Source organism: Oreochromis niloticus, linkage group LG23 (genome assembly GCF_001858045.2).
Source record: "Oreochromis niloticus isolate F11D_XX linkage group LG23, O_niloticus_UMD_NMBU, whole genome shotgun sequence".
Taxonomy (NCBI): Eukaryota; Metazoa; Chordata; class Actinopteri; order Cichliformes; family Cichlidae; genus Oreochromis; species Oreochromis niloticus.
The window spans coordinates 20696148-20719371 of NC_031986.2; the positions used below are offsets into that span (position 1 = coordinate 20696148).

Consider the following 23224-nt stretch of genomic DNA (forward strand, 5'->3'; position numbering starts at 1 on the left):
ATATTAAATTGTCAAATGCAAAAACACAGGTGTGATGTATATAACTAAATATAGTATTTCTTTCTTTCTGGTTGTATATTTGCTGAAACAAAACCTAAAAACAAACTCTCAGTAGCTGCAGAACTTGACTAAGATTACCAACATGTTTAAGTTTTCTGCACTATGAATTGAATCTGTTGATGGCTGTCTACACTAGGAGCCGCTGAAAGGCTATTTTGAAGTACCGTACTCATTTAGTAGTCTTAAGAGCTTGAAAAGAAGGCGACGGGATTTTTAAAATGACATTTCATCTCTCATCCAAGAGGTTTCTTTAGCTCTAAAGTAAAAGATCTTCAAAACACCCAAAGATGTCCAGTCACCAACTCTTAAGACTACCATGACCACAATGATGAGAACCTACACTCACATAATCATGTGCAACTTAACACTGACCCGACCTGATAAATCTTCTGTGTTTACGAAGTTACATTATTCGGGTAAAGTTTCCTAAAATACACCTGTTAACACATTCAGCACTGACTGTTCATGTACTCGGGCTGGTAGCTTGTAGAAAGAATACGAGAGGACTAATATTAATGGCAAAAAGTGAGACTATAGATTTTATTTTTTTAATTTTTTTGGCCTGGAAGGAGGATAAGTTGAGTGAGAGCTTTGGGAGTCATCTCATAGAGCCATCAATTCAATTCAATTCAATTCAATTCAATTTTATTTATATAGCGCCAAATCACAACAAAAGTCGCCTCAAGGCGCTTTATATTGTACAGTAGATAGCACAATAATAAATACAGAGAAAAGCCCAACAATCATATGACCCCCCTATGAGCAAGCACTTTGGCGACAGTGGGAAGGAAAAACTCCCTTTTAACAGGAAGAAACCTCCGGCAGAACCAGGCTCAGGGAGGGGCGGCCATCTGCTGCGACCGGTTGGGGTGAAGAAGGAAAACAGGATAAAGACATGCTGTGGAAGAGAGACAGAGATTAATAACAGATATGATTCGATGCAGAGAGGTCTATTAACACATAGTGAGTGAGAAAGGTGAGTGGAAGGGAAAAACTCAATGCATCATGGGAATCCCCGGCAGCCTACGTCTATTGCAGCATAACTAAGGGAGGATTCAGGGTCACCTGGTCCAGCCCTAACTATATGCTTTAGCAAAAAGGAAAGTTTTAAGCCTAATCTTGAAAGTAGAGATAGTGTCTGTCTCCCGAATCCAAACTGGAAGCTGGTTCCACAGAAGAGGGGCCTGAAAACTGAAGGCTCTGCCTCCCATTCTACTTTTAAATACTCTAGGAACAACAAGTAAGCCTGCAGAGCGAGAGCGAAGTGCTCTAATGGGGTGATATGGTACTACAAGGTCATTAAGATAAGATGGGGCCTGATTATTTAAGACTTTGTATGTGAGGAGCAGGATTTTGAATTCAATTCTGGATTTAACAGAACATCAGTAACCCTAACCTGTAGATTTAGCCGTAGCTCCTCGGTTTCTAACATGCTCTGCTGCTTTAAGTTCAGATTTTGGTGTCGTTGACTTTTCAATGTTTAGCATTTCTGAAACTTTTACCAGGGTCAAGCTTTAGTTAACAGTTTATATCTCGGCTGTTACCAAGAGTAGAACGTTAAATGATAGCTCGCTAGTACATGTCTATTTGCCACCAAGTGAGCATGAAATCACAAATGGTATGTGAGCCCAGCAGTAACATTTTGGCAAAAAGAGTTTCACGCCCACAAATCTGAAAAACTGCAGCATTTTCAAAACTTTTAGTTTTGCTCGGTTAGTTGTGATCAGAAGTTTATATCCACTCATAATTGACATGAATCTCATGGAAAACTCCATTATCAGGGTGGCATGACTGTACAGCACACATTTTAATGGCTTTAAAAAACAAGAATTGGGTGCACATTGAACAACTCATTTAAATATTTTAATAAGTGGTGCAGAAGAGTTTTGACAGCACTTATTGACCAGTGCTGAGAACAATGTGAAAGTCTAAAGAACTCAGTGAAGATCTAAGAAGGACAACTGTGAATTTACACCACCTGTTAAAGTCTCTTAAAGTCATTTCTAAACAAACGCAGATTCCAGGCTCATCAGTTCAAACATTTTTACATAAGTACAAATTATTCAGATGTGTCAGCACTTTGCCGAGGCCTGTAAGAAGACCCAAACTGCCACCCTCAGATGAGAGGAAATCGGTTAGGATGTTAAAGAATAACCCAGACACCACCAAGGCTCAAGCCTGCCATGAAAAACTGTTGAATGAAAACTGTTGGAAGTGAGTTTTCTATCACCATGAACTGAGAGGGTGCCAAACAAGAAAGAAGCCCCTCCTCCAAAATCAACACCTTCAAGCCCAACTGAAATCTGCAGCAGCCCACATGGACAAGCCAAAAAGTTTTATGGTCAGACAAAGCAAATATTGAGCTATTTCACCACAACGACAAGATGTAGGTTTGAAGGAGTAAAGATGAGGCTTTCAAACCTAAGAACAACGTACCAGCTGTCAAGCATGGTGGTGGTAGCATCATGCTCTGGGGCTGTTTTGCTGCCAGTGGTACTGGTACATTGCACAAATTGGTTGGAATAATAAAGAAGGAATTTCTTCAACTTCTCCTGGAACCAACAGCTAGATGGTTGAAACTCGTGTTTATTCTTGACCTTGTGTTGATTAGAGGAAATCCTAAATAATATCAAACTTGTACTCCCAGGTCTTGTTTTAAACAGTTCAATGAAATCATTAAAAGCCCCAAATTTACTATGAGATTGATGCCAGTGTGAGTAAACTCCTAAACACAGCAGTAGTAAAAATTAAACACCTTTAAAATACAATCTGTCTTTTTTCAACATAATTCATAGACATATTTTAGCTGTGCTGTTCAAAACCTGTACGAGTACAGACAAAGAAGCAAAAAACTATTTATTCTTTACATAAAAACATACTTTAACTGAATTAAATTCTTAGCATAAAGTGTACGACCAATTTTCTCTTTTATTCACATTTAAACACAAATAGTGCAAATCTGAACTATACTTCAGGAAACATGTAGGGTTGTATCATTAAGCCAAACAGCAGATTAGAGAATGCAGACCTCGGATGCAGCTCTGCCCGAGGCCTTCACATCTCCACTGGTGCCGAACAAAATGTGTTGACAGACTGGTAGGATGCCCCCTCTACCCCCGCGGCGCTAAAGGTTGCGTGTTTGCCGTTTCACTACGAAGGAGAACCAAACATATGCTGAGCGTCCAGCTGAGTGTGAGGAGCTTCGTGCCTCCGGCGTCCTTTCCGTTCCACCGCCGAAAATAACAACGGCGTATCTGCGGGTGATGTGTTTTCTACTGCTGGCTTCGCTGAGTATGGGCTCGTTGTGTTCACTCACAACAGGCTGGGTTTTTATTGTTTGTTTTATTTTAATTAGAGAAATGACGCCACTTAGAGGTTTCTGATGTTTGTCTTTATCATATTTTTACTATGAAATAAAATGCGATATCCATTAATATTCAGCACAGTAAGGAGCGCTTACCTGAAGTTTAATTTATCCATTTAAAATACTTTTACTCTTAAATGATCAGAGGTTCCTGCCTTTACTGCAGACTGAGAAAATGGAAGAGTGTTTTCCTGGTGCAGAGCAGCATATGTTTGATTTTCACCTCCTCACCATCCTCCCATCATCTGCTCTGAAGGGGTGGGGGCTGGGGGCCAGGGTGATGGGGAGGAGGGAGAGGGGGAGGGGTGGGTCGTCTTTTCTCCAATTATGCCGTCTGGAACAATCACGCCCGTGACATTTCGAAATATGACCTTCTCTCCCGGCGGTGTAGAGCGCAGAGCAGCAGCGTCGGCGGCGTCACTGGTCGGAGCGGCTGAGCAGCAGCAGCTATTTCTCCCGCTTCCTTGGTTACTGCCGCTGCCACCAGCAACAGCAGACGCTCCTTTATTGTCACAGACACACACCAAATGTTGGGCCTAATCCACTTACGCCGAGCTTGCTGGCTGCTGTATTATATATATATATATATATGTATATATATATGCATTCCTCAGATACTTCCCCTAGGTACAAATTCTCCTATCCATGTGAGAAGTCCAGCTAAATGCCTGTAAAAAGGCACAAATTACCTCTTCCTTCCATCTTGTTCATGTCCTTCTTTTCTGTCCTGCTTCAGGTCAGCACAATGATGCCCGTATGAACCTGGCCATCGCCCTCAGTGCCGCCCGCTACGGCGCCGCCATCGCAAACTACACCGAGGTGATTCACCTGCTGAAGAAAAAGGACCCGCAGAGCGGCAGAGAGAAGGTGTGCGGTGCCCGCTGCAGGGACGTCATCACAGGTGAGGGATGCGGGCGGCAAGATGGCGCTCTAAAGTTTAATTTTTTCCATCTGAAAGTGTCTCTGAGCTCCTAAAGCACAGGTTAGAAAGATCATCCTGACCCTGAAGGGTTAGACTTCCTCCAACACCATAAAAAGAGAAGATGAAATAATCATTTAAAAAGGCCAAGCTGTGTTGTGCCGCTTCAAACTGTTTCATCAGTCTACATGGAGACTGACATTAAAAAGGCTCTTAAAAAACATTAGGATTAAATATATTTATGAAAAATCCCTGAAAGTGAGGATGGAAAGAGTCAGATCTATACCTGCTATATACCTGAAGACCACCATGTAACCATAACAACGGCATGTCCATTTAATCTCTTTCTTTTAACTTCTCATTAACGCCATAGAGCCAGGGTTAATAACTTAAGTTCACTCTTCTCGCTTTTTGGAGAAACATGTCATATTGAGCTCAAATACGCCCCAGTGGTGGGAGCGGGAAAATCAGAAACACCAATTTCACCTCCACTGTGGATTGCTTTTTTTTTCTCCCACCCATTCATCACCTTTCAGGTTTCTTGTGTGACATCATGCGCACATTGATCAATAGTTATCCACCATAGTGAACTTTAAAAATGTGCACCAACAACCAGTTGGTGAGTAGTTCCTGGAGGTTTCTGGCAGTTGGTAGGTGAAATTGATCATAAAGACAGTGCTGTAATTGAAGTGTCTTCAATCCTTTCTGCAAACACTTGCCAACTACTCATTGAACGGCAGCCAGAAACAGTTTCCTTTAAAGTAAAATTTGGACCTACACAACCAACACGTTTCAAAAGGTGCAACCTTTACTTTGAAAGCGAAAGATCTCCATCACTTCCACTAGGAGAGTAGTTGGCAAGTGCTTGCAGATAAGTCGGTGTCCTCCTAACGATAGTTTCCTGGTGTCCAAGGCATTGTGTATGTCTTTGCAAATACCTCTTAAAAAGTTGATTCTGTTCATCTAGACGTAGTGTTTTCAGTGGGAGAAACGTTTCGTCACTCATCCAAGTGACTTCTTCAGTCTCAGCTGACTGCAGGTTTCCCCAATCTTATAAACAGTACGTTTGCACAATAACTGAAACCAGCCCACTGAATGAACAATGGGCTGTGAGGTCAGTTCCCTTTGTCATCAATATGCAAATTATCATGACCATTGATCAAGCAACCACTGATTAAAGTCAGTGGTTGCTATGGCCATGAGTGCCATTCACAGTGGGAATGGCTGCAATCACAGCATTGTAAGATGGCAAAAGATGTACCCTTAGGTTCCCTCCTCGATTCAGAGATGGTCTTTACCTTTTCACGTAAATGGCCTCCTTGACTCCCCTCAGGCTCAGTCATTCAGAATTTACTTACCTGGATGATTGAGCATGCATCAAGACGTCTTTGCAAGTAGTATCACCTTGCCACCTTGATGAACATCTAGAACTATAGTGTCACATGTTCAAAATAGCAGACAAGTTGAAGCCAAATGATTAGCATTCGCGTGATTGCAAAAACTGAATTCCATGTCTAATAGGTAGAGCAGGTCATGTCTTCCCCCTGTGCATCCATCAGAGTGTGAGTTTGTGAATGTTAGGTTCAAAGCACTCAGATGTAAGAAAAAAACACTTCTGTAAATGTGTGTCAAGGGGTCAGTGACGCTTGTATTAAGAGGCGCTCAAACAGAGGAGAAAAGTGCTACAATTAGAGCCAAATATTTGTGCACTGCAGTCCAAAGAGAAGTTAAAATATAAATAAAAGTCTTATCGTGTCCAGCTGTAGCAGTCCAGGTCAGTAATAACAGTTATATTATCAACTACAAGCCTTACATTAGATTATTAATGAATAAGTTATAGTAATACTTCAAAGCTGATAAGGGAAATTCCCATTATCTTGTTGCTGTTTTTCTTGTTTCTGTCTCTGATGTTTTCTGCTGCTATATCTACGGCTTCCTTTTGAGTTATGTATTGTTCTTAACAACCATGAAGGCTTCTAAAAGAATTTTTTTTAGGTAAATGCATTATTGTAAATGTAAGTAGAAATGAATGTGTATAGCAAATAATATATACATAGGCAGGACGGTGCTGCAGTGGTGTGAAATAAAAAAACTTCATTTAATTGTGATAAGAAGCTGCTGTTTGCATTAAGAAGCCAGTGAACGGTTCCTTCCACATTATTGTTTGCTTATTTTTGTATTTGATGTCTCTCTTAATCTAATCTGTCGACGTCTCGCTCGTCTTCACAGGGCAGGAATTTGACGTGAGGGCCAAGTGTGTGATCAACGCCACCGGGCCGTTCACAGACGCTCTGAGGAAGATGGACAACCAGGAGGCCTCGAACATCTGCCAGCCCAGTGCTGGAGTTCACATCGTCATCCCCGGATACTACAGGTCTGACATAATAATGCCAAAAACAACCAAAGCTGTTCCTGTTGTTTTCTTTTTCTCTTCCATTAACATGTATAGTAGTTCCTGTGTTTTCTCATTCCTGTGTGTAAATACTAAGCTAGCCAAACTATTATCTGACCTCCGCCTACATACATAGGACAATCTTCTCCGGTTAAGATACAGCCGAGTGGCAGAGTGGTTTTGTTGAAGTCGGAGGTTTTAAAGTTCAGCTAAGCTTATTGAGTGAAACCCGAGGGAGCGCGAGCCCTTTGAACAGAAATGCCAACCACCTAATTTTCTTCCTCCTGCTCACTTATTCTCATCTTCCTCCTGCTGCTATCTACCCCCCACCCACATACTCCCGTGCCTCCTCTACCTCCTCCATATCGGTGTTCATTTGTCTCCTGCTCAGTTTGGCCCTCATCTCCTCATTTTTAGTGCCACCATTCTTTCTTTTCCTGCTGTTTTCCTCAATTTTTTTGCGGCACTCTCCTTTTTTATTTCAATAAACTGCACAGACTCCTGCTACTTCTATTACGAGTGGTATATTTAATAAGAAGAAATTCTCTTTTTTTCCCTTCTCCTTGCCACAGTCCTGACAACATGGGTCTCCTCGATCCAGCCACCAGCGATGGTCGTGTCATCTTCTTCCTGCCGTGGGAGAACATGACCATCGCCGGAACCACCGACACCCCCACCAGCGTGACAGCCCACCCAATCCCAGGGGAGGACGACATCAACTTCATCCTGACGGAGGTCCGCAATTATCTCAGCCCTGATGTAGAAGGTACAGGAGCGCTTTGTGATGAACTTTTGAGTAGCCTACTTTTTATTTTTTACCAAGTGTCTGCTTCACATGGAGCCGCATGCTTATATGGTGACTGAATCTGCAGTTTTAAAGGTTTTTTTAATTACTGACTCACAGGTTTAGGCATTCAGTGGTGCATTGGGGAAGGGTAGGTAATCGTAATCTCATCTTTTTGGCTAGAGCAGCGAGTTTCTAATCAGAAAGATTGCTCTTAAGGGTCTTAAATCAAATCTTGTTGTGCTTGGAGTCCCTCAAGGATTCATTCTTGGCCCACAGTTATTTTTCTTTTTAGCTCTATATTCTCCTCTTTGGCTCCTTCTTTAATAAACATGGCATGGTGTGACATTTTTGTGTCTGCAGTGCGTCGAGGAGACGTGTTGGCAGCGTGGAGCGGCATACGTCCCCTAGTGACCGACCCCAGCTCCAAAGACACCCAGTCCATCTGCAGGAACCACATCGTCAGCATCAGTGACAGCGGACTGGTCACAATCGCTGGTGAGTTGGCCTTCATCTGTTTGGTCATCTTCAATGATAGGTACCTGTGATGGATTTTAAAACACAGCTTTGGTGTTCAGGTGGGAAATGGACCACCTACAGATCTATGGCTGAAGAGACCCTGGACGCAACAATTAAAGCCCACGGCCTCTCAGCTGACTCCTGCAAGACTGTTGGTCTGATGCTGGAGGGAGCCAAGGGGTGGACGCCGACCCTTTACATCCGCCTGGTGCAGGACTACGGCCTGGAGAAAGAGGTCAGATGTTACGTTACTGCAGCTGGTCATTAAAGCCTAATACTGTACTGTTTACTATTAAAGCTCAGCAGGTTTTTAAACACAGCTGCTCATCCGTGGCTCTTTTCCTTTCATTTTCTCTGCTTCTGCTTTTCTTCTGTTAACGAGTCTCTTCCAGTAGCCTAAACCAGTCCTACTCGGCAGGTTTGATACTTTATACATGCTAGCCTTAATTTCTCAAACAGTGGCCTTTCCTTACATTAACCCCAAAGCATACTACGCCTTTATTTAAAGTTTCCTTCTCTTGTACATTTTATCAGACTTGCCAAAGAAGTGTGTCGTTGTGGACTGACGAGTTGAGTTTCTTATGATTTTATGCTTTAGGTGCAGTTTTGTTTCTTCTTTTGGCAGACTTATGATCCAAGCTGCAAAACAATTGATAAATAAGCCCCATAATTTACCACCACATCTTCAAATCTCTTCATATGCTACATCTGTTTATTCCTGCTGTCTTGCTCCTGTAACAGTGTGAGTTACCCAACAGTGGGACTAATATAGACCGTCTTAGCTTATCTTCTTGCATTTGAGCATCAGTCTAAACCTTGAAAATGTTAAATTGATATATAGGTGCCTTTTGTCCTTTACGGTTATAGCTGGTTCATCGATGAAGCTCTACTTCTGATTGTTGTCAAAATGCAACACTCTCTGTTTTCATATTAACAGCTTTCATTTAAAAGGCTGAAAGACTTTTATATGAAAAGTTTGGTAAAATGGCAAAGTCGAACTTGTGAAGCTGTACTGGTGGAGAGGAAGAACTAGAGGGCAGGGAAACATTCACCAGTTCCTTTTTCCCGTCTTCGATTGTCTAATTAGTGATCTCATGTGAACTGTAGCCTCAGTTTCCTGTTTGTAGTTGACAGACATGTCACCCAGTGTGGTCTTCTGCTGCTGTTGAGATGCTCCTCTGCATAGCTTGGTTGTAACAAGTGGCTATTTGCGTTACTGTTGTCTTCCTATCAGCTCGACGTGGGCTGAGCATTCTCCTCTGACCTTTAGCATTGTTTTCACCCAGATTAGTGAAGCTCACAGACTATTTTCTCTTTTTCAGATTGCTCTAGAACTGTAGAGATGGTCGCGTGGGAAAATCCCAGCATATCAGCAGCTTCTGAAATACACAGACCAACAACCCTGCCATGTTTAAAGTTGCTTTAATCACTGTCTTCTTCCTCTTTCTGATGCTTTTTGAATGTAGCTCATCATCTTGATAATGTCCACATTCCTAAATACACTCAGTTGCTGCCATGTAATTGGCAGACTGGATGTTTGTGTTAACGAGCAGTTAAAAAAGTATACCTAATGAAGTGGCTGGTGAGTGTACAAATAAGTGTCTGACTTTAATGTGAAAGTCTGGATCTCTCTGCCACTGAGATAAATGACGGTTTATATTTAAAGCCACATCTTCCAGGTTTGTTTTCAGACCAATCAATGAGATTACTGCTTCATTAAGAAAAGTTTGGGAATGCGTAGCTACTGTACAAACTGGCTGACACAGCCGTGTACAAACCGAGCTGTAACCGCAGCTCTCGCAGACACATTCGGTGTCTTCTCCACCAGATGCTGACATTAAAGCCGCTGCTGTAACAAAGCTGACATTTCTACTACACAAAAGACTGGACACGCGTTACAACGCACTGTGTGCTGTCCAATTTACCAGTGGCATTAAGCAAAGGCACATCGACTCACATCAGCTTCGCAGCATCTTTCTGATAATTAGCCTGCTCGTTTTCATTAAGCGCAATAGAACATAGTTTCATAAGGAAAAAAGAGTCCTGCGCTGAGTGCCTGCAGTAAACGTACTCCTCATTAGGGGCCTCAGCTCCGGTTGTTCTGGTTGTTCTCTGAAACATTCCTAAAAGGTCACTGTTGGTATTTGGACAGCGTTTGCCCTTTCACACGATCAGCAGGCCAACGATCTGAATAGCAAATAACCTGTTGTGTTCTGTAAACATGTGACACCTCATTGACAAAGCGGCGCTATCGTTTGTCGTTTAACTCAGAAGAGGTGAAATCGATCATCTGAATACCAGCAGCTGCAAGTTTACACAATTTAAACTGTATTGAAAGGACTTAAACATGCGTTTAAAAGCAGAAGCATTTTTATTGTTTAACTCTTTAATTGTGTGTAACGTCTGTTAAAGTCAGTCTTCAGTTTAAAAGTGAAATATTTGGTGGTTGATGGACAGTGTTGAATGTGTTAATATCAGGGTGTTTTTCGTTAATTTTGTATTAAAACTATGTTTTTTGGACTGTTGGTTAAACACAACAGCCAATTTAACAGTTAATCTAACAGTTTTTGCTATTTTCTGACCTTTTTTTAAAAACATGCTGGTAAAGAGGACAGAAAACTAAATAATCCTAAATAAATTAATCAATATATTAAGTAAATACAAACATTTATTCGTGGAGGGAATTAAAAGATAATTTCTATACATACTATTCAAAATTTTATTAAGGCTACAGCTGTTTTTCTACGTTTGATATCTTTAATTTTATTCTACATTTTTAATATTTTTTTTATTTCACAATTCATGTATTTATTTATGTATTTATGCTCTGTTTTACTACAGTTATTTAGTTTAGTTTTAGTTTACAACATTAATTTATAGATTAATGTATTTAATATATATAATGTATTTATTTAGTGTATTTACTCAGTTTTTATATTTATGTTTTTAGTTCTGCAAATCAATTTACGTAGTTCTACATTAATCTAGTTAATTCTCTATTTTGCATCATATATACTTCAACATTTACTTATTTATTTTTACATTTATCTTCATTTACACTCAGTCAGTCTTTGAAAGTGATTTATGTCTGTGAAACTTCATGTGTTCATTTTTTAAGCTACATTCATTTAGGTAGTTTTGCATCACAACATTAGTTAGTAGATATTAATTAATTAATTGTTCTGTTTTTGCATTTATATATTATTTCTCCATATGAATTTATGTAGCTATCTAATTATTCCTACATTTTAACTTGGATTTATTTCTCTGCCTACATTCAAACATTCATTTTGTGCATTTATTCTTAAATGTATCTATTTACTTATTCAGACTTGTGCCATTATTGCTCATTCTTTCACTGGCAGCTGGGAAAAACTAATCAAGAGCAAATTGATTTTTAGAATAATGGACTTATAGGTTGTAGCAGGGATAACAGGAATTATACACTCACACACTTATTATACACACACTGAATTCAGCTTATTTGGGTTTTTCCAAATAAGCACACCTGTAATTCTTAAGTTGGAGTAAGATGTTCAACATCTTTCTCTGTAGAAATATTTTAGCCAAGGTCGCAGCCCCCCTTTATTTAACCTTTATAGCAATATGCCATTAACAGTGGAGGGAAACAGTGGGAGTAGCCATGTGAAAGTATGATATACTGTTAAACTGTAATGTTTCTGTTTACAAATGTATTAATCAGTCAGTGTAAGAGGTGTTGGTCATTTTTTTTCTAGTGTAAGAAAAAACTTGTAATATCCCTACTAATGCTGCTTATGTATTTCTCATAAATGATCAGCTAATAACTTTATATAAAAGCTCCTATGACAAGGATGGTAAAAATGTTTAGATATAAAAAGCAGTTTAGTGTAAATTATATATTTAGGAAAATCAAATTATAGACCTTAATGAGACTTTGTTCTGGCAAATGTAAGAAAAAAAACAAAACAAACATGAGTGAATAATGTATTCATCTTAATAATAGCTTTATCAGTGAATAACAGGTCGGTCACATGTGTTTCGATGTAACTAAGTCAAACTTCTAATAAGTGTTTCTGAATATCCGATAATTTAATCCTGTTATTAACACAGTTTAAATTGTGTGTTTGGGGGTTGACTACACAAATTCAGGCAGTCTTTTTGCTTTAGTTTTACCTTTGTGTTTATGCACGTCCCTGTTCATTTTGGACCTTTGATAATTGTTTGAGTAATTGAGTAATGGTGTTTTATCATAGTCCTGGTGATTTTGCTTTGGTATAAATTCCTAGACGTGTTTTCAGGGCAGAAAACCTCTGATTAGCATTATTATTAAAATAAATTAATATAAAATCTATGTATTTAAGTAAGTATTTATATCTTTCTCTGGCACAGGTCGCTCAACACCTGGCCTCCACGTATGGGGGAAGGGCATTCGACGTTGCCAAAATGGCTCAGGTCACCGGGCAGAGATGGCCAATCGTCGGGAAAAGATTGGTGTCTGAATTCCCGTACATCGAGAGCGAGGTAAAATGGGACTGTTGTGTAAACAGTTAAAGTTCCAGCTGTGTGTCTGAAGAGTGTCTGAGAGCTTCTCGTCTTTTTCAGGTGCTATATGCGATTAAGGAGTACGCCTGCACCGCCATCGATGTCATCGCCCGGCGAACTCGCCTGGGCTTCCTGAATGTGCAGGCGGCCGACGAGGCACTCCCACGTATCGTCCAGATCATGGGCAAAGAACTGGACTGGAGTCAGGAGAAGAGGACGGTACGTGTTTACAACACTTGATGTTTTTAACCCCTTAATATTCACCAGGTCACCGTTTGGTATGGTTAGATTTACAGAATCTCTGTCGTCCACAGAGAGAGGCTTATTAAAAAAAAAGGAAATATAAGGCCCAAATCTTCTACTGAAAGTGTGCTTATGGTTAAAACATAACCTAACTCTATATCTAAAACTGTCACCAGCATCCTGAGGTGCATGTCTGCAGGTTAAAACGACGTGTACTGATGGGATTACTCGTTTTATTCCCCTGGCTTCTGCATAAAGCTTAAATCCCTGGTGGGTTTCTCAAGTTGGGGCAGGGATTCGTTTTTGATCAGAGTACAATGGAAAAGTCCACACCCTTTGCGCTTTCATAGAGGAGGCTCTGTGCATGCATGAAAGTTGAACTCTGAGCTATTTTAGACCTTTATTGTTAACCAGCAGAAGTAGTGAGAGAATAGCTCATAAACAAGTCAGTTAATCATACACCAAACGCTCTGGTTTCTGGTTTTCCTTGTGTAAAAGCTTTCAGTTACATTGTTGTGAAAAAGTGTCTGCTTTCTTCATGATTTTTTTTGTTTGTTTTTTTTGCATATTTGTCACACTGAAATGTTTCAGATCATCAAACAAAATTTAATGTTAGGCAAAGATAACCAGAGTAAATACAAAATGCAGTTTTTAAATGAAGATTTCATTTATTAAGGGAGAAACCCTATCCAAACTCACCTGGGCCTGTGTGAAGAAGTAAATCATGAATTAACTGTATTAACCACATTTTTTGGAACCCTGACTTCAGTTTCTTCAGCTACACCAAGGCCTGATTACTGCCAGACGTGTTGAATCAAGAAATCACTTGAACAGAAAATGTCTGACAAAGTGAAGCTAAAAGATCTCAAACACCAACACAGCACGTCATGATCTAAAGAAACAGCTGAGAAACAAAGTCAGTCTGGAAAAGGTTACAAAGCCATTTCTAAGGCTCTGGGACTCCAGTGAACCACAGTGAGAGACGTTATCCACAATTGGAGGAAACTTGGAACAGTGGTGAAGCTTCCCAGGAGTGACTGGCCCACCAAAATTACTCCAAGAGCTTCGATGACTCATCCAGGAGGTCACAAAAGAACCACAACAACATCTAACTCACTTGTCTCAGTTAAGGTCAAAGTTCATGATTCAACAATAAGATAGAGACTGGGCAAAAATGGCCTCCATGGGAGAGTTCAAGGAGAAAACCACTGCTGACCAAAAAGATCACAAAGGCTCGTCTCACATTTACCAAAAACATCTTGATGATTCCTTTTTTTAATTACAGTTTTTCATGTAATAAATGTAAAAGCTGCAGTTTGTATTTCCTCAGACTTACTAACTTCTTCTAGTATTAAATTTGATTGATCTGGTTGATCAGGAAGGTGGCAGATACTTTTTCACAGTACTGGAGCTCCAATGATCAGTTTTCCAAAAAAAAGCCTGTAACATCACCTCAAAATTTGGTATTGGTAATTCTTTGCCTGTGATTGAGAGATTTTAATCAGCGTAGTCCTGGAGTATGTTTAATGAAACACAGATGAGAAAGTCTCACTTATAGGATGGGTGGAAGTTATGCAGCCATAATAAATAATTTCTCCTGCCTTTCTTTGTCATGTGACAGTGACAGACTTTCTTTAGATTTGATGTGTTGGTCAGACACAAAGAGACTTTTGAAGATGTTATTTTGAGTTTTGGAAAACCAGATGTTTTCCAGTGTTTTGAGGTTTGTTTAGAGCTAAAAGGTCTGATGAATCAGGTAAACTAATATCGAGCTGTGCATTTTTAGACAGCAGCTTGTATGAGTGACATGGGGGCGATCGTGGCTCAAGAGTTGGGAGTTCGCCTTGTAATCGGAAGGTTGCTGGTTCGAGCCCTGGCTTAGACGGTCTCGGTCGTTGTGTCCTCGGGCAAGACACTTCACCCGTTGTCTACTGGTGGTGGTCAGAGGGCCCGGTGGCGCCAGTGTCCGGCAGCCTCGCCTCTGTCAGTGCGCCCCAGGGTGGCTGTGGCTACAACGTAGCTTGCCATCACCAGTGTGTGAATGTGTGTGTGAATGGGTGGATGACTGGTTGTGTAAAGCGCTTTGGGGTCCTTAGGGACTAGTAAAGCACTATACAAATACAGGCCATTTACCAAATACAGGCCATGTAGCAAGCTGGTGAAAAATCTCAGTTTTTGTTATTTTAGTTCTGAAAGAAACATTTTAGCCATTTACACACATTGTAGTGACCTCATTAGACATTAGATGCCTCATTTAACGTTATAACCTGAGTTACAGAGGGTGTATGTGTGAATCTGTTTGTTCTGATTAATGAGAAAATGACTTTGCTGATTAGTGTGGGCTCACCTTTTTTTTTTTTTTAAATCCAGGAGGAACTCGAGGCAGCGAGGAAGTTCCTGTACCATGAGATGGGCTACAGGTCTCGCTCTGAGCAAATAACCAAGACGTCTGAGATCAACCTGGACAACCATGAAGTAGCCAGGTAGTGCTTTTGAAAACGTCAGATAGTTCATTTAAGTTTCCTGATTGATTTATGCATTTTTTTTCTTTCTTAATCATGTTCCATATCAGTTACAGACTTCTCAAAAAATTAAAGGAACACTTTTTAATGAGAGCATACCATCCAGTCAGTTAAACCTCTGGGATGTTGTTCTGGTCAGAGGGGCTTGTTAATGAGTTTCAGTTGCTTTGGTGTTAATGAAATGAACAAGTCCAGTAGACATGTGACAATGAGGCAAACCCCAACAAAGGAACGGTTTGCAGCTGGAGGACACACATTTTTCCTTCTTCACTTTTTCTGACTGTTTTTTACTAGTTTTGCATTTGGCCAGTCTCTGTGTCACTACTGCTAGCATGAGACGATAACTGGACCCTACAGAGGTTGCACAGGTAGTCCAACTCCTCCGGGATGGCACATCAATATGTGCCATTGTCAGAAGGTTTGTTGTGTCTCAGGATCATGGAACAAACAGGCAGTTACTGTAGGAGAGTTGGACAGGGCCATAGAAGGTCCTTAATCCATCAGCAGGACCCATATCTGCTCCTGTACGCTAGGAGGAACAGGATGAGCACTGTGAGAGCTACAAAATGACTTCCATTAGGTCACTAGTTTAAATGTTTCTGACCAAACAATCACAAACAGACTACATGAGGGTGACCTGAGGGCCTGATGTCCTCTGGTGGGCTCAGTGCTCACTGCCTGGCACTGTGGAGACTGATTGGCATTTGCCAAGGAATACCAGAATTCCCAGGTCCACCACAGGCACCCTGAGCTTTTCACAGATGAGAGCAGGTTCACCCTGAACTCGTGACAGATGTGAAAGTGTCTGGAAAAGCCGTGGAGAAAGTTGTGCTGTCTGTAGCATCGTTTAGCATGACTGGTTTGGTGATTGGTGAGGGGAGGCATGTCCATGGAGGGGCACACAGACTCTGTGGTTCTTACTGAAGCCCCACAGAGCAAATTTCAACTACAGGATTTCCTGCAAGTATTTAAATAATCTTAAAATATTATTTTTATAATAATTTATGACCTTGATCATATTTAAGTTCGCTCTCATATTTTTATTATAAGGGGAATATTTTTCCCCACTGTAAATTTGGGTAGTCTGTCTCTACAACTCTTCAGATTTTTTTTGTTCGACTTGCTGGCTCTGATTATTACACAGCTAATAGACCCAGAACCAGATTCAGAGATTCTGGAGCAGACATTCAGGCTCTGGAAAAACCTGCTGCTTTCAGGGATAAAGGACAATATTTGTGGCCCAGTTACTCAAATACTGTCTCTGTGGTACTGATCTCTGGTTGGATGAAGAGTTGGCAGCTATTTCAAGCAATGCCCTTTGAAACTCTTTGAAAGATCTGGTAGAACTGTGATGCCAAAACTCCTCTATGTATAAAAATAATATGAAAACGTCTTAGATTACCTGTCATAGATAAACGAAACAGTACCGGGGTGATAAACACAAATGAAGCTATTAAATACTATAAGTATAAATAAAAAAGTATAAGTAGGTCATAAATAAAACATCTATGGTGTAGTATAGTTTGGTCATTTGTTGGTCAAGATGAGGTGGTGGGTGAAAGGAGTAAAGTCAGGCCTTTAACACTGAAGATTTGGGGGTTTTATCCTGTTTGGGGAAAATACTTATTTATTTCAGTGCAGATGGTATTAGTTACAACTTACTAACTGTTGCTGTTGCACCTCAAAGGCATTTCCAAACCAGCGAGTAATTAGAAGGTCAACATGCTTTTGAGGAAAGCATAACAGCCTCTAACAGCCACTGCTCGCTAGGGAAAAATGTTTATTCCCAAACACCAACCAGGGAATGAAAGCTAGAATTTAAGTAGTGGTTACTGGAGGCCATGTGGGTTTTTTGGGTCATGGACTGGTTCCAGTGTTGGTCCTGGGCCAATGCTGGTTATGGTGTTGTATGCACAACATCAACATGGTGGTATTTGATCCACTGCTGTTGTTGTTGTCTGTTAATATCGCTGCTGTAAATCTGCTGTTACTGCTGGTGTGTCTGACAGGTACAAGAAGCGTTTCCACAAGTTTGACAAAGAGAGCAAAGGATTCATCACCACTGTTGACGTCCAGCGAGTTTTACAGGTGAGTTTCTTTCTCACCACATATTTGTTACCCGCAGCTGCATGTCATTGATCCCGAGTGCTGTGTTTCTCCTTCCCTGCAGAGCATCAATGTGTACATTGATGAAAACGCGCTCCATGAAATCCTTAATGAGGTGGACCTCAACAAGAACGGACAAGTCGAAATTGATGAATTCCTACAGGTAGGCACTAAGTACAGAGATGATCAGCAGCACTTAGTTTTAAGTGCCTTCATTTAGCATCTGTAAGCACACGACAGACATCAGTTATCTGTGATCTGTTAATGGAGCAGCTGTGCACAATAAATGCTTAAACCAGCTTTGAGCTACATGCTCTGAGTGGCCACTTTGTTAGGTACAGCTGTCTAATCAGCCAATCACCTCTTGACACCTCAAAGCATTTGGGCATGTAGACATACTTCATGCCTAAATGCAGTCAAGGTATGCTCTTCTGCATACCTTGACTGCATCTCCGAATGGACAGCACGTCACTTCATTGTATTAGCCAGTTATCAGATTTCAATCCAGCAGAGCAGCTTTAGGATGCGGTGTAATGGGAGATTCTCATTTGCAAATCTGCAGTAACTGTGTGGTGCTATTATGTCAACATGGACTAAAATCTTGGAGGAATGTTTCCAGCAACTTCTTGAATCTGCGCCATGAAGAATTAAGCCAAAAGTGAGTCTGACCCAGTACTAGCAAGGTGTACCTAAAAAAAAAAAAATGGCGGGTGATGTTACATAGAAACACGTCTTAAAAGTTTAGTTACAGCTTACAAATCCTAAATGCGGTGGTGGACTGGATTTTGTTTTGTTTTTTCTAGATTTTAGCAGGCAGTGCAAAAAGAAACAGCTGGAAATGGCTGGAAATAAAAAAAAGTGGCAGGCTGTAATCATGCAAATATATTTGTTATCATTTGCAGAAAAAATTAAAAATGCAGATTTATGGAAAAACTGAAAAATATTTGGATTGCAGATTTCAGCTACAGGATTTCCTGCAAATATTTAAATAATCTTAAAATATTATTGTATTTATATTTTAAACCTTTACAGGAAAATCCAAAATACCAGAACAAAATAAAAAAAAAAAAGCAAATAAAAATGATTTTTTTTTAATGCACACATGCACAGTATGCAGTGTGGTGTGTGTCTGATAAGAAGAAGCATTAATGCCCAACACCTCTGTGAGTGTGCCCGCTCTTCTCAAACCAGCAGAGCAAATATGACTGAGGACACAAAGGCTGGATAATGGAAGCCCTCGAGGGCGTGATCTATTACACACGGATTCAGCCTTTTTCTTCTTTGTTTTTTTTGTGGGAAATTGAGCCTGGAATTAACATGAATTCAGCCTCTAAGTGTACAAATCCAGTTTTTCTAATAGTAAAATCACCAAAAGTCAAAGGTTCAGTTCCTCTTCTCTTGCCTGTCATTTTCAGTATTATTACCCTGATAAACGCAGCATATTCCTCCTCATACATGCAGGAGAGCTGGAACTTAAATTATCCTGTCATTAAGAGAGGAAAAAAAAAGAAAGGCCCGTGTCCACCTGAGAAGTGAGTAAACATCCGCTGCTGCAAACCGAGAGTGTGAAGTCCAAAGCAGCGGCAGGTCAGGCTAGATGAAGCTAATTAGAGAGGAGAGGCTCTGTCAGCGACTCATGTAATGAGGCCTGAGGAGTGTCCGGGGAGCCCACACGTCTGTCTGCCGCTAAATTACTTTCTCACTCGAATCCAGAGAAGAGTCATTACAGAGGACTACCTTTGTTAGCGAGCAATCTCTGCTGCGAGCGAGCCGATGTTCGGACGATAGAGAAGCTAAAAGTGAAAAGAGCTGCTGTCGCCTTTGTGATGACATCTGTATCTGTGCGTTTGTTTCTGCTCGCCTGACTAGCCATGCGAACAACAAACAGAAAGTAGTGAGGAGGAAATTGATGTTTTAACCCTCACACAAAACCTAACCCAGTTCTCCGGTTAATGAAAACTATGGCTGGAGGTGGGAAATGAACTAAAAAGGTCCAAGAAGTGTTAAAACTGAACCAGGTGACTTTATCTGTGGTGGATAAGATGATAAGATATCTTTCTTACTGTCAACAAATACTTGCTTCCTGCTAACACCTAAAGACTGTTATATCTCATTAGTTTGTGCCATAGTGCGCCACTGCTGCACCGTCCTGAACGTGTCACCAGAGAATCAAGCGTGCGTTAATCTCTAGCTGAAAATAGTCCTAGCTAATGCGTTCAAGTTTTGGTTTTTTGTTTCTTTTAATACCAACAAATGAATCATCTCCAGGCACTATATACTGGAGCCACTACAATGTTACAAATAAAAACCCAAAGATCCAGCATATCCCTGAGCCTGGTTCTGCCAGAGGTTTCTTCCTGTTTAAAAGGAGTTTTTCCGTCCCACTGTTGCCAAGTGCTTTCTCATAGAGAGTCATCTGATTTTGGGGGTTTTGTCTCTGTCTTCACCTTACAATATAAAGCGCCTTGAGGTGACTGTTTTGGTGATTTGGCACTGTATAAATAAAATTTAATTGAATCATAAATCAGTGAGAAGGAAGAACTCAATTTTAACAGGAAGAGACCCCCCAGTTAGTTAAAACAAAAGAAAAGATCCATGCAAATATGACTAAATATAGTGATTTCATAAACAAATTATGATCCATGCTTTCATGTTGCTCATATCAATTTTTGACCCTACCATCTGAATGTTGCAGCAGAAATCGAGACTCATCAGAACAGGCGACATTTTTCTTGTATTGTCCAGTCTTTGTGAGGCCTTAGTTTCCTGTTGTTAGCTGACAGGAGCAGCAGCCAGTGTGTTCTTCTGCTGCTGTAGAGATGCTCTCTGCGTACTTTGGTTGTAACAAATGCTTATCTGAGTTAATGTTGCCTTCCTGTCAGCTCCCAGCAGTCCAGTCATTCTCCTCTGACCTCAGGGTTCAACAAGGTATTTTCACCTAGAGAACTGCTGCTCACTGGATGTTTTCTCTTTTTCAGAGAATTCTCTGAAAAACTAGAACTGCATGAGTGGGAAAATCCCAGCAGATCAGCAGCTTCTGAAATACTTAGACCAATAACCATGCCACATTTAAAGTTACTTAAATCATCTTTTTTTCTCCATTCTGTTGCACAGTTTGAACTTCAGGAGGCCACCTTGACTATGTTTACATGCTTAAATGCACAGAGTTAGTGCCATGTGATTGGCTGATTAGATATTTTTTGTTAACGAGCAGTTAAACAGGTGTACCTAATGAAGTTAGCATAGATAAAGCTGCTTAGCAGTACATAAAGTCCTTAAAATAAGGGCATCTTTGACCTGAACCGATTTAATAGAATTAATATAAGGAGTTTAAATATTTTTGTTTCGTCTCTAAATTTATAAAAAAGAAAAAACAGTGAGAGCATTTTCAGAGCACGTCATCTTAACCATTAAAACATTGCTTTGCACTCAATTTGTTGACACTAAGATTAAGAAGAATATATAATCATGTCAGAGAACATTAAAATCGTCTGTTTGTTTCCTGCCGTTGGAGAAGATTACATGACCTCATTAAAACAGTCGCACCTTGTTCAGCTTTAACACATGAAAACTAAAAATGGTTTCATCGTCTGCCTCTCAAACTCAGGGATGTGGCGGTGAGCTCTAAAGCCTTTCACTGCCAGGCAGGCGGTTTCCTCCTCGTCCTGCAGATAATTATTTCTGCCCGAGGAAAGCGGCCCGCCTCGCTTTGACAGGTTAACCTTTCCCGCCGTTGTCCTACACGCCACGTACTCTGTTCTCTGCTGTTCCCTCCGCAGCTGATGAGCGCCGTGAAGAAGGGGCACGTGTCGGACAGCCGCCTGGCCATTCTGATGAAAACTGCAGAGGAGACTCTGGATCAGAGGGAACCGGTGTCGGTGGACCGAAGTGGGGGCGGAGTCTGAGTCGGATGATGACACAAAAAAAAGATGCAAATGGAGCTATTTGAATGACAATATTGCAATCAAGCATGCAGCCGGATGAATTTGGCCAAATCAAGCACTCCTGTGTGTTTTGGGTGAAACAGTATCTAATGATTGAGGCTGAGATGTGTCTGTTTATTTCATCTGTTATGTCCAAAGTCTTAACATCTGGTGCCTCAGACCACACACACAATGTTTTATACTGTCTTTTTACGCAGCACTTTTAATACTTTGACTTTATCTTTGTCCAGCACTCCTTGATTGACACTGATTATTGTGTAAAAACCATCTTCAGGTGGGTTTGCTTTACGCAACACAATTTACAGGTAAATGTGAAGTTTCCTAGAAAAAGAAGGGGAAAAAAAGCAATTTGGTTCCAAGTATTGAAAACAGAGCGCTTCATTTACGTTTCTCAGAAATAATCATGCTCTTCAAGTTTTATTAATAAGTGAAAAAAGATTTTAGCAGCTGCTTGAGGAAGATGCTTTTGCCTTTTACCTTCTAGCTGTTGTTTAGTCATCGTACATTAGCTGTATCAGTCAACTCATAAATGACTAAATGGTCCACAGCATGCGGGCAGCAGAATAAAAAGAAAAGAACTCGAACGTGCCACTTCAGCCAGAAGAGACGAATATGCGAGACTGAAGATGAAGAAAGCGGGTATTTGGTAATTGTAGTGGCAATTTATCAATTTTGCTACCGAGGCGCTGCCAGAGACGTTTAATTGGTGAGGTCTTGATTGTCAGTTTCTAAAGTTATAGTTCAGCTGAGGCAAAATGTCCACATGAATCAAATACAATCAAACAAAATCCATTTGTGTATCCAATATATATCCATGAAATGTAGAGGGGGAAGAATCGATACATTGTAGTATCACGGCATTTTGTGTGCTGATATTGTATCGATACAGGGAGACCAAATATCTGTACTTTATTAGATAAATTAAAATACAACCGATATGTGATTTTCATTTATTTTAACAGTTAATAGTTGTATTATGAGAAAAACAGACTGATAGCAAATTGACTCCTTCTTATGGAAATATTTATTGCAGATTTTAGTGACAAGTTTATCTTATTGTTCAAAGCTTACTGATATTGACAGATATTGAGGACATAATTAGTGATAGTTTGTCACTGCTGTAGTTAATTTAGTTTTATTTACATAGCGCAAAATCACAAGAACGGTATTTTATACTGTAAACACTATAATCCATCTAATAATCCAGTCACCAATCAAACGACCCCCTATGAGCAAGCACTTGGTGACAGTGGAAAGGAAAAACTTTCTAACATGAAAAAAACCTTGGCTAGCTTGGCTTAGCTTAGCATCAACTCTTGAAAAGGTGGAAAAGGCTAGTTTCTGTACTTCCAAAGCTCCTTGTTTATTCTGGAGATTTTTATTTTGCAAAACTCCAAGTTAAAGATGTAGACTTGACTTTTTTCACGTGGATGAACTGTTTTAGGCAGGAGAATTTTTTTTATTTTATGAAGTGTCACCATCAAATAAGGACAAAAGTCAGCTCCAGCTAAAACTGGGCCTTTTAGCATAAGAGCCTTTAACATAATGTAGTGTTTAAATGGAGCCACTCTTTTTTTAAAAAAAAGAGCCAGTTTTTATTTTATTTAGCACCAAATTTCCTTTTTTTCTTTTTTTTAAAATAATTTTTCTTCAAGGAAACTTCCTGGTAGGAAATGTTGGACCTTTAGACAAAACCTCAGTGATGGTTTCTGCGTGTCCTCTCTGATCTGAGCACGTTAAAAGCACAAGTCAGGTGATGTTAAACATATTTAAAGTATTTCTTCAGCCAGGTTTTGGGGGTTTTTTCCTCTCAGATGAGTTATTTTTAGGCTCATCTGGGATCTGCT

The 23224-nt window shown here is 40.2% G+C and overlaps 1 protein-coding gene across 2 annotated transcripts in view; it reads left to right on the forward strand.

The window, feature by feature from the left end:
• Positions 1-22950, forward strand: part of gpd2 (glycerol-3-phosphate dehydrogenase 2 (mitochondrial)) — a 35846-nt gene extending 12896 nt beyond the window's left edge. For both annotated transcript variants that reach the window (XM_005452278.4, XM_003446527.5), the window contains 11 exons: positions 4161-4325; positions 6573-6717; positions 7308-7501; positions 7883-8017; positions 8098-8273; positions 12410-12541; positions 12623-12781; positions 15176-15288; positions 17337-17415; positions 17498-17596; positions 21213-22950. In XM_005452278.4, the coding sequence (XP_005452335.2) occupies positions 4161-4325; positions 6573-6717; positions 7308-7501; positions 7883-8017; positions 8098-8273; positions 12410-12541; positions 12623-12781; positions 15176-15288; positions 17337-17415; positions 17498-17596; positions 21213-21338 (1523 nt within the window). In that variant the 3' untranslated portion in view covers positions 21339-22950. The remainder of the gene's footprint in view (positions 1-4160; positions 4326-6572; positions 6718-7307; positions 7502-7882; positions 8018-8097; positions 8274-12409; positions 12542-12622; positions 12782-15175; positions 15289-17336; positions 17416-17497; positions 17597-21212) is intronic.
• Positions 22951-23224: the final 274 nt, after the last annotated feature.